This window comes from Lagenorhynchus albirostris, chromosome 21 (assembly GCF_949774975.1).
Source record: "Lagenorhynchus albirostris chromosome 21, mLagAlb1.1, whole genome shotgun sequence".
NCBI classification, from domain to species: Eukaryota; Metazoa; Chordata; class Mammalia; order Artiodactyla; family Delphinidae; genus Lagenorhynchus; species Lagenorhynchus albirostris.
In genome coordinates, this window is record NC_083115.1 from 16352237 (window position 1) to 16368480 (window position 16244).

At 35.1% G+C, this 16244-nt stretch overlaps 1 protein-coding gene across 5 annotated transcripts in view; it reads left to right on the forward strand.

The window, feature by feature from the left end:
- Nucleotides 1-16244, forward strand: part of TUSC3 (tumor suppressor candidate 3) — a 183553-nt gene that overhangs the window by 93105 nt on the left and 74204 nt on the right. For all 5 annotated transcript variants that reach the window (XR_009538279.1, XM_060136534.1, XM_060136536.1 and 2 more), the window contains one exon: nucleotides 12932-13021. Coding sequence is in view for 4 of the 5 variants with exons in the window: in XM_060136534.1 (XP_059992517.1) it covers nucleotides 12932-13021 (90 nt within the window). In the remaining variant the exon portion in view is untranslated. The remainder of the gene's footprint in view (nucleotides 1-12931; nucleotides 13022-16244) is intronic.

Below are 16244 nucleotides of genomic sequence, written 5' to 3' on the forward strand. Positions count from 1 at the left end.
CTGTAAATAAATGCCTAAGAACATTTATGTGATGCATATATGTTAGTACTCCAACAATCAATTTTCTTGCACCTCTGCTACATCATGCAGATTTGTTTTTCTTCTTTGAATCCTTGAAAGCTAATGTGCTTGGCATAACAGAAGATATTCTAACATTCACAAACACATACTTGAGAAGGAAATCTGGGCAGGTATATCTGCTCCCCAGTGGCAGCCTTTCAGAAGTCAGTAACAGGATGCAGAGAACATACATGTTTTCAAACAATACATTTGAAAACTGCTCTGAATATAAAATGTTCATTTGTGGGGTTTTTTTCTTATGGCTTATGAAACTATTCAAGTCACTTAAACAATGAGGTCAGATAAATAATTTGAATCTCCTTTACCATTTTCTGTCTGATAGTCACCATTACCACCCCAAACTTGCAAACTTGATTTTTGTTTATAAAGAAAAACTATTTTTAAGTGAAAAACTGGATTTGTTCAATTCCAGTCTTTTTTAAAATCCTATTCTTGGGATATCCTTACAAAGTTAAGAGGCTATCCAAAATGCTGAAGCATTTATTCAGATTCTTAAACATCTATTAAAAGCAACCAATATCCCATTTTCCTTTGGAAATGAGAATATATTTTAAAATAATTTTTGGCAAAGTCTTGTCATCTGATTTGTAGAAACTCTGATGAAAGCCTTGGATTGCACAGTAAAATGAAAGCTCCTAAAATAAAAATAGTAATGAACTATACAACAGCAGACCACTTCTGTAATGAAGAAATTTATATGCAAAAGGAAAATAATGAGGAAAAACAATTCGGTAGAGAATTTCTAGCCACATGCTCACTTCTTAGTAAAGAACAAGTCTACCTACAATTAGCAGTTGTGTCTTACCACTGAACCTGTGCAGAAGTACTTCTGGGATTACTTAGACTGTATTCTGTGGCTGGTAATTTTTTTCTTTTTCATTATCATATTCATATTATTGTTTATGACTCACGGGATTAAGAATGAAATGTATACTGGGGAGAGAAGGCTATTCATAGTGCTTTAGGGTGTAGGATAGAGACAAAGCTTGCAATTGCACAGGGGAGGTAACATATGGAAATGTTGAAACATACATAGACATTGGAGCTTCCTGGTTTTGAGTTTTAAAAAAAAAAATAGGTAAAGGAGTATTCGTAAGTACTTCCTGGTCTCATGCTTCCTAAGGGGAAAAAAGTGCTTGTTAACTACTATTTAATAGGTACTGATGATTGCTTATGGAGCTGAATATACATTGGTTCTGTTTTGGTTTAACTTGGCTTTCCAAACTTCCTCCACCCCCTAAAGATGGAGAATGGTGGACAATAAGCATACACAGTACGTGCTTCATGGTGAGTTTAAAGCAAAATGGTTGAGTAAAGTATTGAACTACACCAGTACATAACTTCAGGGAGTGTAGGATAGATATATAGTTTATGGTCTTCAGGAAGAAATGTTGTCTAGGAATATCAAAATGAGTTAAAATGTTATGTTTTGTAGCCCTTGAATGCAGAGCTTCATGGAAGGCTAATGCTCTTCAGAGATGGCTGTCATTTCAAACCAGAAATATGAGTGTGAGGAGTAGTTACATTCATTAAAAACACAAAGAAAAACATCCTAAGAATCTGCGAGTAAAACCATGAAAGATAAAACATCATTTAAAAGGTCTAATAACCCAAACCTTATTATTACAGTAAATCTCAGTAGGATAGAAGCTGTTTTCTGCCTTTTAACACTGATGCTCTGCATTATAGGATGATTCACATACCTTAATGTTTCTTCTGTCTCAAAGAAATTATATCAGTTTAATTATGTTAGTTTTATGAAAAACTACTATATATTATTACACAATTTTCACAATTCCTGAAAGGTTCTTTGGTGTCTATACATTATGGTATATCAGTAGAAATGTATTGTTTTGTGAGTGCTCTGAAGTCAGGGCAGCTCTGACTTCAAATAGAGTGGAATAAGCTCCTTTTTCTTTCAAATTTTTCTTGAATAAAATTATGTACTTTGTAATATCATAAAGGTACGATCTTGTGGCATATTATTTTGTTACCTTTCCAAGTGAAAAGCAAATAATTGCTGATAATATTTGTTTGAATAAAAAGTTTTTCCCATCAGGCAATTGAATCATTTGCCCATTTGAAGACAGGTATGTCCGTTATTTCTGTGTATTTTTGTTTGGGTCAGGAGTATGGCAACAATATAATGAATTAATATCTTCTTAGGGTATATTTTTCTTAATAAATCTAGCACTTAATTTTCCTTCAGGAGGATAGATAATGTTCTCACTAAACTCAAAGAACATTTTAAAATTACTCATAGATAGATGGACCTGCCTTTTTTTTTTTTTTTTTTTGCATTTGAATGTGGTTGTCTGAGTTTTTTGCTTATTATAAAGTCACCAGTAAGCCTCAATGTGAAGATCCAGTACATGGAGTGACCACCTAGCTTCTGTACTCCATTTATCATAAGATTTCTCAATAGAGGGAACATAATAAAGGCCCTACATGACAAGCCCACAGCTGACATAGTACTCAGTGGTGAAAAGCTGAATACTTTTCCTCTAAGATCAGGAAGAAAGCAAGGATGTCCACTCTCACCACTTTTGACATATTCAAAGTCCTAGTCAGAGCAATTAAGCAAGAAAAAGAAATAAGGGACATCCAAATCAGAAAGGAAGAAGTAAAACCATCACTATTTTCAGATAACATAATACTGTATATAGAAAACCCTGAAGACTCCACCAAAAAACTACTACAGTTAGTTAGTAAATGAATTCAATAAAGTTGCAGGCTAAAAAAAATCAATATATAGAGAGCTATGTGGCATTTCCATATACTAATATCAGACTATCAGAGAAATTAAAAAACCAATTCCATTTACAATTCATCAAAAAGAATAAAATACCTAGGAATAAGTTTAACCAAGGAGTTGAGAGAACTGTACACCAAAAACTATTAAGATATTGATGAAAGAAATTGAAGATGATACAAATAAATGGAAAGTTATATCATGCTCATGGATTGGAAGAACTAGTATTGTTAACATGAACTACCAAATATTATACTACCCAAAGCAATGTACAAATTCAGTGCCATCCCTATCAAAATTCACAGAACTAGAAGAAATCCTAACGTTTGTATGGATCCATAAAAGACCCTGAATAGCAAAATCAATCTTAAAAACAAAGTTGGAGGCATCATGCTCCCTGATTTCAAACTTTATTACAAAGCTGTAGTAATCAAAATATAATGGTATTGGAATAAAAATGGACATACAGATCAATGGAACAGAATAGAGAGCCCTGAAATAAACACACACATATGTGGTCAATTAATTTATGACAAAGTAGCCAAGAATATACATTGGGGAAGGACAGTCTCTTCAATAAATGGTATTGGGAAAACTGGACAGCCACATGCAAAGGAATAAAACTTGACCCCTACCCTTACCCTGTACACAGAAATTAAAATGGATAAAAGAGTTGAATGTAAGACCTGAAACGATAAAACTCCCAGGAGAAAACCTAGGTGGTAAGCTCTTTGATGTTGTTCTTGGTGTTAAGTTTTTGTATTTGACATCAAAAACCAAGGCAAAACAAGCAAAAATAAACAAGTGGGACTACATCAAACTAAAAAGCTTCTGCATAGCAAAGGTCGACAAAATGAAAAGGCAACCTGAATGGAAGAAACTATTTGCAAATCATGTATTTGATAAGGGGTTGATATCCAGGATATATAAAGAACTCATACAACTCAGTAGTAAAAACAACAAACAAGTCAATTAAAAAATAGGCAGAGGATCTGAATAGACATTTTCCTAAAGAGATACAGATGGTGCAGGTACATGTGAAAAGATGCTCAGTATTACTGATCATCAGAGAAGTGCAAATAAAAACCACCATGAAATGTCACTTCACACCTGTAAGAATAGCTATTATTAAAATGTCAAGAAATAACAAGTGTTGGAACCCTCGTGCACTACTGGTGAGAATGTAAATTGGTATAGCCGCTGTGGAATAGCATATGGAGGTTCCTTAAAAAATTAAAGTAGAACTACTATATGATCTAGCAATTCTTCTAGATATTTATCAGAAGAAAACAAAAAAACTAATATATATTTACCTCCATGTTCATTGCAGCATTATTTACAATAGCCAAGATATGGAAACAGTCTAAGTTTCCATCAATGAATGGATAAAGACATTGTGGTAAATACAATGAATATTATTCAACTATTAAAAAATTAAATCTTGCCATTTGTGACAACATAAGTGGACCTTGAAGGCATTATTATATTGGGTTGGCCAGAAAGTTCGTTCGGTTAGTGAATACGTTGTTCAGTAAAGTTCTTGGTGAAACTGAAGAATGTGTACTTAAAACCAAACGAATTTTTTGGCCAACCCAATACCAAGTGAAGAAAGGCTTACATGTGGAATCTAAGACAAAAACAAAAAGAGCAACCCCCCCCCCAAAAAAACCCCAACAAAACCAGAGATACAGAGAAGAGGGGGTGCGTGGTGCAAGTAGGTGAAATGGGCACAGGGTGTCAAAAGGTACAAACTTCAGTTATAAAGTAAATGACTATTGGGGATGTAATGTACAACATGGCAACTATAGTCAGTACTGTACTGCATATTTCAAAGTTGTTAAGAGAATAGATCTTAAATGTTCTCATCACAAGAAAGATAGTCTATATATGTATGATGACAGATGTTAAACTAGACTTACTGTGGTCATCATTTCCCCATATATACAGATATCAAACCATTATGTTGTACACCTGAAACTAATATAATGTATGTCAGTTACAGCTCAAATAAAATAAAAGGTGAATTGTGAATCTCAGTGTGTTGTGCATCTCAGTGTGAAATGTAAACATTAACACTTTTAGAAGAAAACATAGGTATTTATCTTTATGATTGCTGGATTGGCAAAGATTTCTTGAAACAGACCATAATGGAAGAAATAACTGGTAAACTGAACTTCAGTGAATTAAGAACTTCTATTTGCCAAAAGATACCATTAAGAAAATGAAAAGGAAGGCAAGTCACAAGCTTGGTAAAGATTATTTGCTATGTGTATACTTACTTATTTTATATATATAAAGAACTTTTAGAAAACAATAAGCAAAAGTCAGATAATCAAATTTTGAAGAGGAGTAAAGACTTGCTGGGTACTTTACCAAAACGTTCAAATTTCAGTAAACATATGAAAACATATTCAACTTTGTTAATCATCTGGATATTCTGAAATAAAACTGCAGTATAGGGCTTCCCTGGTGGCACAGTGGTTAAGAATCCGCCTGCCTATGCAGGGGACACGGATTCAAGCCCTGGTCTGGGAAGATCCCACATGCCACAGAGCAACTAAGCCCGTGCGCCACAACTACTAAGCTTGTGCTCTAGAGCCTGCGAGCTGCAACTACTGAAGCCCGCATGCCTAGAGAGCTCGTGCTCTGCAACAAGAGGCCACCGCAGTGAGAAGCCACACACCACAACGAGGAGCCCCTGCTCGCTACAACTAGAGAAAGCCCATGCACAGCAACGAAGATCCAATGCAGCCAACAATAAAAAAACAAAACAAAACAAAAAAACTATAGTATGGCCTGCCACACCTCTACCAGGATAGCCAAGATGAACATACACACACACACATGCAGAGATAATGCCAGTTGTTGGTATGGATGTGAATGGACCAGAACTCTGAAACACTGCTAGTTGGAGTGTAAATTTGGTTGAAAGTTCTGAGAAATGTTTGGTTAGTCCACTAAAGCCTGGTATACACATACTCTGTGATGCAGCATTTTCAAAAAAATATCCTTACCCCTTTGGAGGGTTATGCAGGTAATGATTAGGAAGAGGCATCAGTGGACACCTGTTTTTCTAACAGTACTCCACTTCCTGATCTCAGTGTTGGTTACAAGGGTATGCTCATGTAAAATTCATTGAACTGTATGTACCCTTATGAATCATGTCCTTTTCTGCATGAATATTTTAGTAAATAGATAAATAAAATTCTAGTTAAGTTAATTACAAAAATTTAAATTTCCAAACTAATGAGAGCAGTGAAGTACTGGACATTTCAGTTGTTAAAATCAAAACAGGAAATATCAGTTATACTTACTTAGAAAAAGAGTTTCTATAAATCTGGGCCGTTTTGCATTTTAGAAGTTTATGCTTGTTTAGTATGTTGTGAGAAGTGCCACAGCTCTGTGTGTAATTATAAATAAATACTGTAAATACATCTGTCACTACTTGAAATGACTCATGTTTAAACACCATGTTTAAGCCGGCTTTTCTTTTATTGAACCATTTCTTGGAATTTTGAATAAATCATGTATTAAGATGAATTTTTTAAAACTTCTGTAACAAACCATAGATAGTGTAGCTATTGCTATTTAATTTTAACATCTCATTTTAAAATTTGAGCATTTTCTCTTATGTGTAAGTAAAATTTATAATATTGGAATATATATATTTCCTATTAATGCATTAAATCACCAGACCTCATGTGGATCTAATAACTACCATAGTTTTCAAGTAGTCTGAATATAAACAATATTTTGAGATAGTTACTCTTATAATATGAAAATGTTATAGTGTGAAGATATTTGCATTTCCCTCACTAACGAAAATCACAGGTGCTGCTAAAACTATTGTGATCTGTCGACTACATTCATAGTTGAAGGAAATGATATATTAGAAGATAGTGAAAATGAAGATTTGCTTTTATCCCATTTAAGTACCCGGATCTCCTTCTGCCACTGCATTCTATGCACAGCCCCTTGGAGTCTGTGTACTGCTGTATTACTTGAACCTTTTCTGCTCTTATCTAAGAATAACACCCCCACTTGTATACTAGATCTTATCGCATCTCATGTATTCAATGACAGTTTTCCAACGATTCTCCCCTCTTTCTTTGTCATCCTAATGTTTTCTTTTATTACTGAATCATTCTCGGTAGCAGTGCAAACATCTCCTTATTCATCCTAAAGGGACATGACACCATTTTCCCTTCCAGATATTGTTCTATTTACCTGATCCCTCTTAGAGCAAAACTCCTTGAAACAGTTGTCTACATTGTTTCCTGATTTTTTCATAAGGCTTTTGCCTCACTGTTCCATTGAAAATGCTCTAGTCAAGGGCACAAATATTTTCCAGGGAAATAAATTCAATTTTTAGTTCTGGGTCTTCATATTACTGCTCTCTCTGTATCTACAGAACTGATGTTTTCATCCAGAATCACTTGTCTTCCAGGAGGCCACACTCGTGATTTTCCTTACTTCTTTGACTGCTACTTCTTAATCATCTTTGCTCATCCATTTTTTATCTTCTGCACTTATTTTGGTGTTAACAGGGGGTTCTGATCTTGGTCATCTCTATTTATATTTACTAAATTGGTGTCCAGCTTTAAAGGTTAAATACTGTCTAACTATTATTGAGTCCTAAATTTTATCTTGGGGACAGATCTTCCCTGTAAACTCCAGACTGATAAATCCAACTAGCTCATGCTGCACCTCTACCTGGAAGTCTACTGGGTGTCTCCAAATGAACAGGTACAGGACAGACTCCCCATCTCAGGCCCCAGGCCTAATTCTCCCATAGCATTTGACTTCTCATGTTCAAGTCAAAAACCTCATAGTCTTCCTTTACCACTTCTTCCCTGCCATACCCCACATCTGATCTTTCAGAAAATCCTGTTGACTCTTCCTTCCAAATATGTCCAGATTTCAACGATTTCTCACCATACCTACCACCCTTGTTTGAGCTCTAATTTTAATTTCTTAATCCACTTATTGCAGCAGCCTTTTAACTATATCCTAGCTTCCATCTTTACCCACCATATGGTTAATTTTCAAAATTCCAACCCAGGAGGCTCTGGGATCTGGCCCTGTACTACTTCACCAACCTTATCCATTTATCCATTTCCCCTCATCAACTGTCCTTCAGTCGTCTTGGCTTCTTTACTCTTTCTAAAAGGTGCCAGACATTGTCCTTCAGTAGAGCCTGGTTCACTGGCTCTTCCCTCTTTCCCCAAGTATTTACATGGCTTTTAGACATCATCAGATCTCTGCTGAAAATGCCACTGCCTTGGAGAGGCCCCTCCCAACCACTCATTAGTATTGCAACCCCTTCTCTCATGAATTCTTTCCACCTTCACTGCTTTACTTTTCCTCAGTTCATTTATCATTGTCTCTCATATAATTTAATTTTTTACTGTCTGTTTTCTCCCTATAGAATGTAAGCTCCAAGAGGGGAGTTTCCCCCCTTATATTTTTGTTCATTGTTTTATTCTTGGCTTCTGAAACAGTTCTTGAATATATAGTGGGTTCTCAGTATATAAATGTTGAATGAATGAATGAGAAATACCTACTTATTTTTTATGATTCAGAGCTCATGTCACTTATTTAGGATTTTCACTGAAGGGCAGGGACTGTCTTTATCTTATTCATTGCTATATTCCTAGTATCCAGTAAATACTTGGTATGCTCAGTTAATAATTGTCAAATGAGTAAATTAAACTGGAATGGCTTCAGAGAGAACCATACATAGACCCCAAGTGTAGAGAGGTTGGTTAGGTAGGAGTCCTAGGCAGGTACGGCATTAACAAGATGTAAACGTAGGCACTGCTTCTTGGATGGAGGGGGTGGAGCAAGAAGAGTGACCTGAATGAAGCATAGAGAGCCAGTTAAGGAGTGTGGGGCACGGTGCTATTTAGGAATGTGGGACCAGGTTGTGGAGGGCACTGGGATAATAATAACTTACTAAACCTCCATAGCTTAAAAAGGTTGATGCTAATATACTCCTAATGTTATAGGCCCAGAATGATGAACCTCTCCAAGTGCTCAAGACAGATCTGAAACTCAAGTGTTCTAATTTAAGAGCCTCCGTCTTTAACTACTATGATATACTGCTGGGCAAAGTACGTTAAACATACCAGTGGTGGATCTTAAGAGTGTTGCAGGTCATTCGATAGATACTACTGTCTTTTAACTTCTTTTTAACTGTTATAGTTTTTAAGTATTTCAGTGTCTCAAATGAATAGTCAAGAAAAAATAAGTCTTTTCAGGTTGTTTTGTATTTGATCATTCCCCAGCCTTTGACCATTTTTGACCACCACATTCTTCTTTTTCAAAATTCTATCCTTGGCTTCTGTTACACTATATCTCCTACCTTCATTTTCTTCCTACTTCTGTGTCCCAGGTTCCTTTGCAGGCTCCTGTCTATGAGTTTATGAACTTACAAGTATTCATCAGTGTTCTAGCCCTCTAGGCCTTCTATTTTTCTCACCCTATTTACTCTTCTTGAGCAATTTTATCCATTCCCATGACTTCAGTGAACAACTATGTGCTGACAATCCCCAGATCTGTAGTTTTTCTTCCCTACACCTCTGTCATTAGATATATATGTAAATGTCTCTTAGACATCTCACTCTCCAAAGATGTTTTGAAATGGATGTTTTGAAAGTACATTAGAGTTAACCCATTTAAAAATGAACTCCCCAAGGCAATCTACAGATTTGATGCAATCCCTATCCAATTACCTAAGGCATTTTTCACAGAACTAGACCAAAAAAAAAAAAATCTTAAAATTTGTATGGAGACACAAAAGACCCTGATAGCCAAAGCAATCTTGAGAAAGAAAAACGGAGCTGGAGGAATCAGGCTTCCTGACTTCAGACTATACTACAAAGCTACAGCCATCAAAACAGTATGGTACTGGCACAAAACAGAAATATAGATCAGTGGAACAGGATAGAAATCCCAGAAATAAACCCATGTACCTATGGCCAGTTAATCTACAACAAGGAGGCAAGACTATACAATGAGAAAAGACAGTCTCTTCAATAAATGGTGCTGGGAAAACCAGACAGCTACATGTAAAAAAATGAAACTAGAACATTCTTTAACACCATACACAAAAAAAATCTCAAAATGGATTAAATACCCAAATGTACGACTGCATACTATATACTATACATAGGCAGAACACTCTTCAACATAAATTGCAGCAATATCTTTTTGGATCCACCTCCTAGAGTAATGGAAATAAAAACAAAAATAAAAAATGGGACCTAATTAAACTCAAAAGCTTTTGCATAGCAAAGAAACCACAAAACGAAAAGACAACCCACAGAATGGGAGAAAATATTCACAAACGATGCAACCAAAAAGGGATTAGTCTCCAAAATTTACAAACAGCTCACGTGACTCAATATCCAAAAAGCAAACAACCCAATCAAAAAATGGGCAGAAGACCTAAATAGACATTTCTCCAAAGAAGAAATACAGATGGCCAAGAGGAACATGAAAAACTGCTCAACATCACTAATCATTAGAGAAATGCAAATCAAAACTACAGTGAGATATCACCTCACACCAGTAAGAATGGCCATCATCAAAAAGTCTACAAACAATAAATGCTGGAGAGGGTGTGGAGAAAAGGGAACCCTCTTGCACTGCTGGTGGGAATGTAAATTGGTACAGCCACTATGGAGAACAGTAGGGACGTTCCTTAAAAAACTAAAAATAGAGCTACCGTGTGATCCAGTAATCCCACTCCTGGACATGTATCTGGAGAAAAACATGGTTCAAAAGGATACATGCACCCAATGTTCATTGCATCACTGTTTACAATAGCCAAGATGTGGAAGCAACTTAAATGTCCATCAACATAGGAATGGATAAAGAAGATGTGGTACATATATACAATGGAATATTACTCAGCCATTAAAAAGAATGAAATAATGCCATTTGCAGCAACATGGGTGGACCTGGAGATTATCATACTAAGTAAGTCAGATAGATAAAGACAAATATCATATGATATTGCTTATGTGCGGAATCTTAAAAAAAATGACACAAATGAACTTATTTTCAAAACAGAAACCGACTCGCAGACTTCAAAAAAAACTTATGGTTACCAGGGGGGAAGAGTGGGGGGGATAGATTGGGAATTTGGGATTGACATGTACACACTGCTATTTTTAAAACAGATAACAAACAAGGACCTACTGTAAAAAAAAAAATAATTAAAACAGAGGGAGCTCCAAATCTTTGTTACCTTCTTCCCTTTCACCCTTAACATGCTTCTGCCTTATTCTGTATCTCATTGGGTGTCACCACTAACTACACACTGTTGCTCAAATCAGAAACCCAGAGGTTAATTTTGACTATTTTCTATCAGATCAATCATTCACCAAAGTCTGTTGATTCCATCTCTTAAATATTTCTCCTGTTTGTCCAGATCTCTCAATTCTGTCACTACCATGGAATTGGCCACTATAGTCTCTCAAGCGTTTTTATACATCAGCCTCCAAAATGATTTCTCTGCCTCAAGTTATACTTTTCTCCAGTCTATTCTCCATACTGTGACTAGTACCATCCTTCTAAAATACAGACTTGATCATGCATTATTTTTCCACCATAGTTGGAAATAGGAATATCAAGTGCAGCAGCAGAAGGCAGAGAAGGAATAGGCAGACAGGTGAAAGTAAAACCAGAAATACACACAGTTTCAGTGCTGATTTAGTGACTGTGAGGGTTAGGTCCCCAAAATGATAGAACTCTAGTATTACTGAGCATCTACTAAAAACAAAAATGTCACTTGCTTATACTATAAATGTGTTTATTCACTAGATATATCTTTTCCTGGATTTTAAAATATACTCTGCCTTTCACACTACTATATTATAATCTAGCTACAGAATAATCAACTTTAATATATTCTCTAAATCACTGACATGATACTCCTATAAATTAGATATACAATTTATTTTTCTCACGTAACAATTTCACATTTTTAAATGACTTTTTAGGTGGTGCATCATTCTCTGTTTCACTTCGGGCCTAAATTCTAATGTACCTTGTAAGTTTAAAGTGCAAATATTTTGTAAAATCTTGACTTTCTGGAAATACCTCAATCTATGCAAAGTCTATGTACAAGTCAAATCTGACTTTTAAGAAGTTTCAGTTTATTTCAGAGTTATTCTCAAGAAAGTGTGGAAAGGATTCAGATTAATCTCTATAATCCTGTTATATCATTTTTATTTTCTTTTGAAATATTGTGGTTCCCAAGAAGTTAAGAAACAGAGTTCAGATTTATTCTCTGGGTTTAAAAATCCTCCATTAATTTGCCTCATCCTACTTTTCCCCTTTTGTATCCTCGTTTCTCCTTTAAAAATTGTGCAAATCTTGTATGTTTAGATCCCCAGTCACACATTGCTCATTCTGACCTTGAATCTCTGTTGATATAGCTACCTACCAGAGGTGGGCAGTTCAAATAAAGAGTGAGCTGGGCAAGTTCTGAGACAGTAGGAAGTGTTTTAACCTGAAGACATATTTCAGTCTAAAGATGTCCATGTTTGTAAATTTAAGCATGTATGATTTAAACAAAATATGCTTACATATAAGTTACAGTGATTGACTGTGACCTCTGGTTCATACTGTTTCCTCCCCCACCATCTCTGTAATGTCTCAGATCTTTAAGATTAGTTTTCCAAATGCAGCCTTTTTTTGCTAGATCTAGCAGGAATATGGCTTCTGTGAATTATTCCTGGCTATATCTAAAACATCATGTTTTACCTGTACTTTTGACTAGCTCTAGTTAGGACATATCAGATTATCAGTCACCATGCCAGATGCTTTACATATGTTACCCAGTTTATTTATTTACCCATTAATGTATGTCATCAGCGTAGTTGGTATCCCCAGTTTATAGATATCAAATCTGAGAAGCAGAAGAAAAGTAACTTACCGAAGGTCCCATAGTTAGTAAATGAAAATGATTTTAATGGATGAGCTGTTACATGATATTTGAAAATAGTTTCATGAGCATTTTTTTTAAAGAATGCAGTATTCTCTTATTTTTCAGTTTACATGTTATAATATTGTACCCTGTTTTTTCAGTGTATAGTCTTTGCTATGACTTCTGGCCAGATGTGGAATCATATCCGTGGACCACCATATGCTCATAAAAACCCGCACAATGGACAGGTGGTAAGTGCATGTTCTGTGCATCAGTATTATGAACTTTCATCCTGTTTACATAGGAATCCGAAATTATGTTTAGCATTTAGTAAGAAAGGATTCTATTTGTAAATCGAAATATATGTTCTTTCTCTTCTCATTTACTACCTTCACCATGTACATACACACAACATGCACATATATATATTTTTTTTAGGGTGAGAACTGCTTTAGCGTGAATTAAAAAAAATTCAGTGTACCTACTTATCAAATATATACACATAAATTATTTTTCCAACTTTGCAGACTGCTATGGCAATAATATGTAATGCCAAAAGAGGAAATAGGAACAGTCTGTAGTGAGTGTCCCAGCAATGATAAATTTAATTTAGCTCAGAAGGTCATTAAGAACCCTGAAGCCATTGTATTAGGATGCCAGGAACTGTTTGCCAGAAAATTGAAAGTGAAATTGGTGTGTAGTTAAATCAGTAGCAAAATTTACATTAGTAACTGCTACTGTTTTGCTGCCTTCCCTTTCCTTTTGGTGGGTGGGAAATATTGTCATAGATTAACTTTGCAGAATACTGTCTTTGAGGCTTAGTATTAGATTACTGTTCTAAAATGTGCCTTTTTTCTCTAGCTTTTTCTTTATACAGATTTTGAGGGAAGAATATAATGACACCCCTCGTGCACTCATCACCAAACTTAATTACCAGTTCATAACCAATCTTGTTTCATCTATTCTCCCATCCAGTTCTCTTTACCGCAGTTGGATTCTTTTGAAATAACTGCCCAATATCATTTCATTTCAAACATAAATATTTCAGTAGGTACCTCTAAAAGATGAGGCTTTCTTAAAAAATCGTAACCACAGTACCAGAATCACACCTAAAATGGTAATAAATTCTTAATTTCTGAATATTGTGGCTCTGAATGGAATAAAGTTATCCCATGGCCAATCATGTTATAATTTCTCTATAAATATAAATGTATAATGTAAGCTTATGAGGTTTGTTCTTCATTGCTTACAGTACTTCAAATATCTTTAATATTAAAAAAGCTAACAAGTTATTTCTTCTTCCTAAATTGTGGCTTTCTTTGAACTTCTTTGTGGAACTGTAATATAGGGGTATAGTTCACTTTACTTACTGTATGTACCCTGATGGCTCAATTAGATTTTAAGGGCTGGTTGCTAGTTACAGTCACTGATACTATATAATAACCATTTTGGTCTCATATTTTTGTCAACATTTTCAGATTTCTTCTATAGGTGTCAAGAATATGGAGTCAAAGTTAGACTCTGGATAATCAGATGCTGTAGTAAATCAGACATGTCTTTTGTTATGTGTACTCTGTATTTTTTAAATCTGTCACTAATTAGAAAAGTGATTTGAATGTCTAATATTCAAAATTAATTTTACAGAAAAAATAATTGGAAGTAATTATCAAGCAATAAATTGTCCCCTTATCTTCAAGTCTTCCTGACCATCCTATTTAAAAGTGTAGTCCTTTTCTCTCATCCTCTTCCCCAATACCCATACTCACTGTCTTCCTTTCCTTTTTAAATTTCTTCTCCATAGCACTTATAACACGTTATATAATTTACTATTTTGTGTTACTTTTGTTTGTCTTTTGCCAGGACCCCAGTAGGGTATAAGCGCTTGACAGCATGCCTTTTTATCCACTTTGGTCCCTGATATGTTCCTATTTCATAAAGAGGGCCTGACACAAAGATTTGATCACTATTGTGTTAATGATACTTAAAAGTGTAAATTTTGGAAATTGATAAAATTTTTATTACTGCCTTTTAATATTCTTATAACATTTCTTAGGCAAATAAACATATTAAGCATTGCTTTTTATTATTTGCTTAAATACATTTGTTAAAGTATATGAAAAATTCATCAACATTCTTGTGAAATGTTTTAGCTTATGTAGGGGAAGAAAATATAATTTTCCCTCTACTGTTCTGAGTCTTTGGCTGAGGCCCCTGTAACAAAAGACAGAATAACAAGAGAAAAACAAAGTGATTAACATGTATACCTCATGTATACATGGGAGATAGGGAAAAATGAATAACTCTCAGAGGTGGCTTAGAGCTCAGGCTTAAGTGCCATCTTCAGTTACAGACAGAAAGAAAGGTATTGAGGGAAAGCCAGTTGTGGAAGTGACCAGGAAAAGTAAGACAAGCAAAAGTGAGGTGTAGTGTGCAGATTTAAGTTTGCGGTTGCCTCCTCCATTGATAAGGATCTAAAGTTGTCTCCAAGGATTGTCTCCACCTGTAGATTGTCTCTACCTATGTCCTTGCTGGTAGAGAAAGGAGGAGGGACACCGTTGTGAATTTATGTCCTGCTTTTAGGCAGATTGGAAAAGGCAGAGAACTTTTCTAGTATCTGCTTCTTCTCAGTGCCTTCAGCTTAAAATAATTCTTAGGCCAAAGTGGCATATTTTAAAGTGTTGTATTCTGTCACTCTTCATTCTCACTGTAATCTTCTTACCATTTCAACCATTACTTTGCTAAATCACGAGACTCTAATCCCCTCACACGTCGTTTACTGGAGTAAGCGCCAAAAAAATTTGCACTGATTACAGTAACAGTGACAACGTGGATGCCACCTCTTGCTCACTGAATATATGCTAGGCACTAGACTTCACAAATGAGTATTTTAGGCCACTAGGTGAATATTCCTAAAGCATACTTTGACTATATTGATAATATTAATATGTGTGGACCAGAGTTATCAGTTAAATTGGAAATCCTAAGTGGCTGTCCATTACTTGCCCATTGTAATTTTCCTTTCCAGCCTAAGACCTCTACTCCTTTGCAGAGAAACTCAGTGTTGGTGTATTTGTACTGTCCCTTGTCCCCTAAATATATGCTTTATTTTGCTGCTTCCATTCCTGGAATTTCTATCAAATCATGCCCATCCTTCAAATACCACCTAATTTGCCAACCCTCTGAAATGCATTCCTTAATTACGTTAGAAATTCTTCTTCCCTTTACACATTTATAAATATGTAGTTAGCCCATTTATGTATCTCTGCATTCCTTTATAATAATTTTTTTTAATATTTTATGTATTAGTCAAATTCTTAACATAGGGAGTTTCTTTTAAGCTATTTTTCATCTTTACACTTACATACAGCTGGTCCTCAATGAATGTTTTATTAAATGATTATAAAGACTCACACTAGGAGATTTTGGTTTCTTGAATTGTATTATCTTAATTCTTTCCATTTATTTTTTGTCACT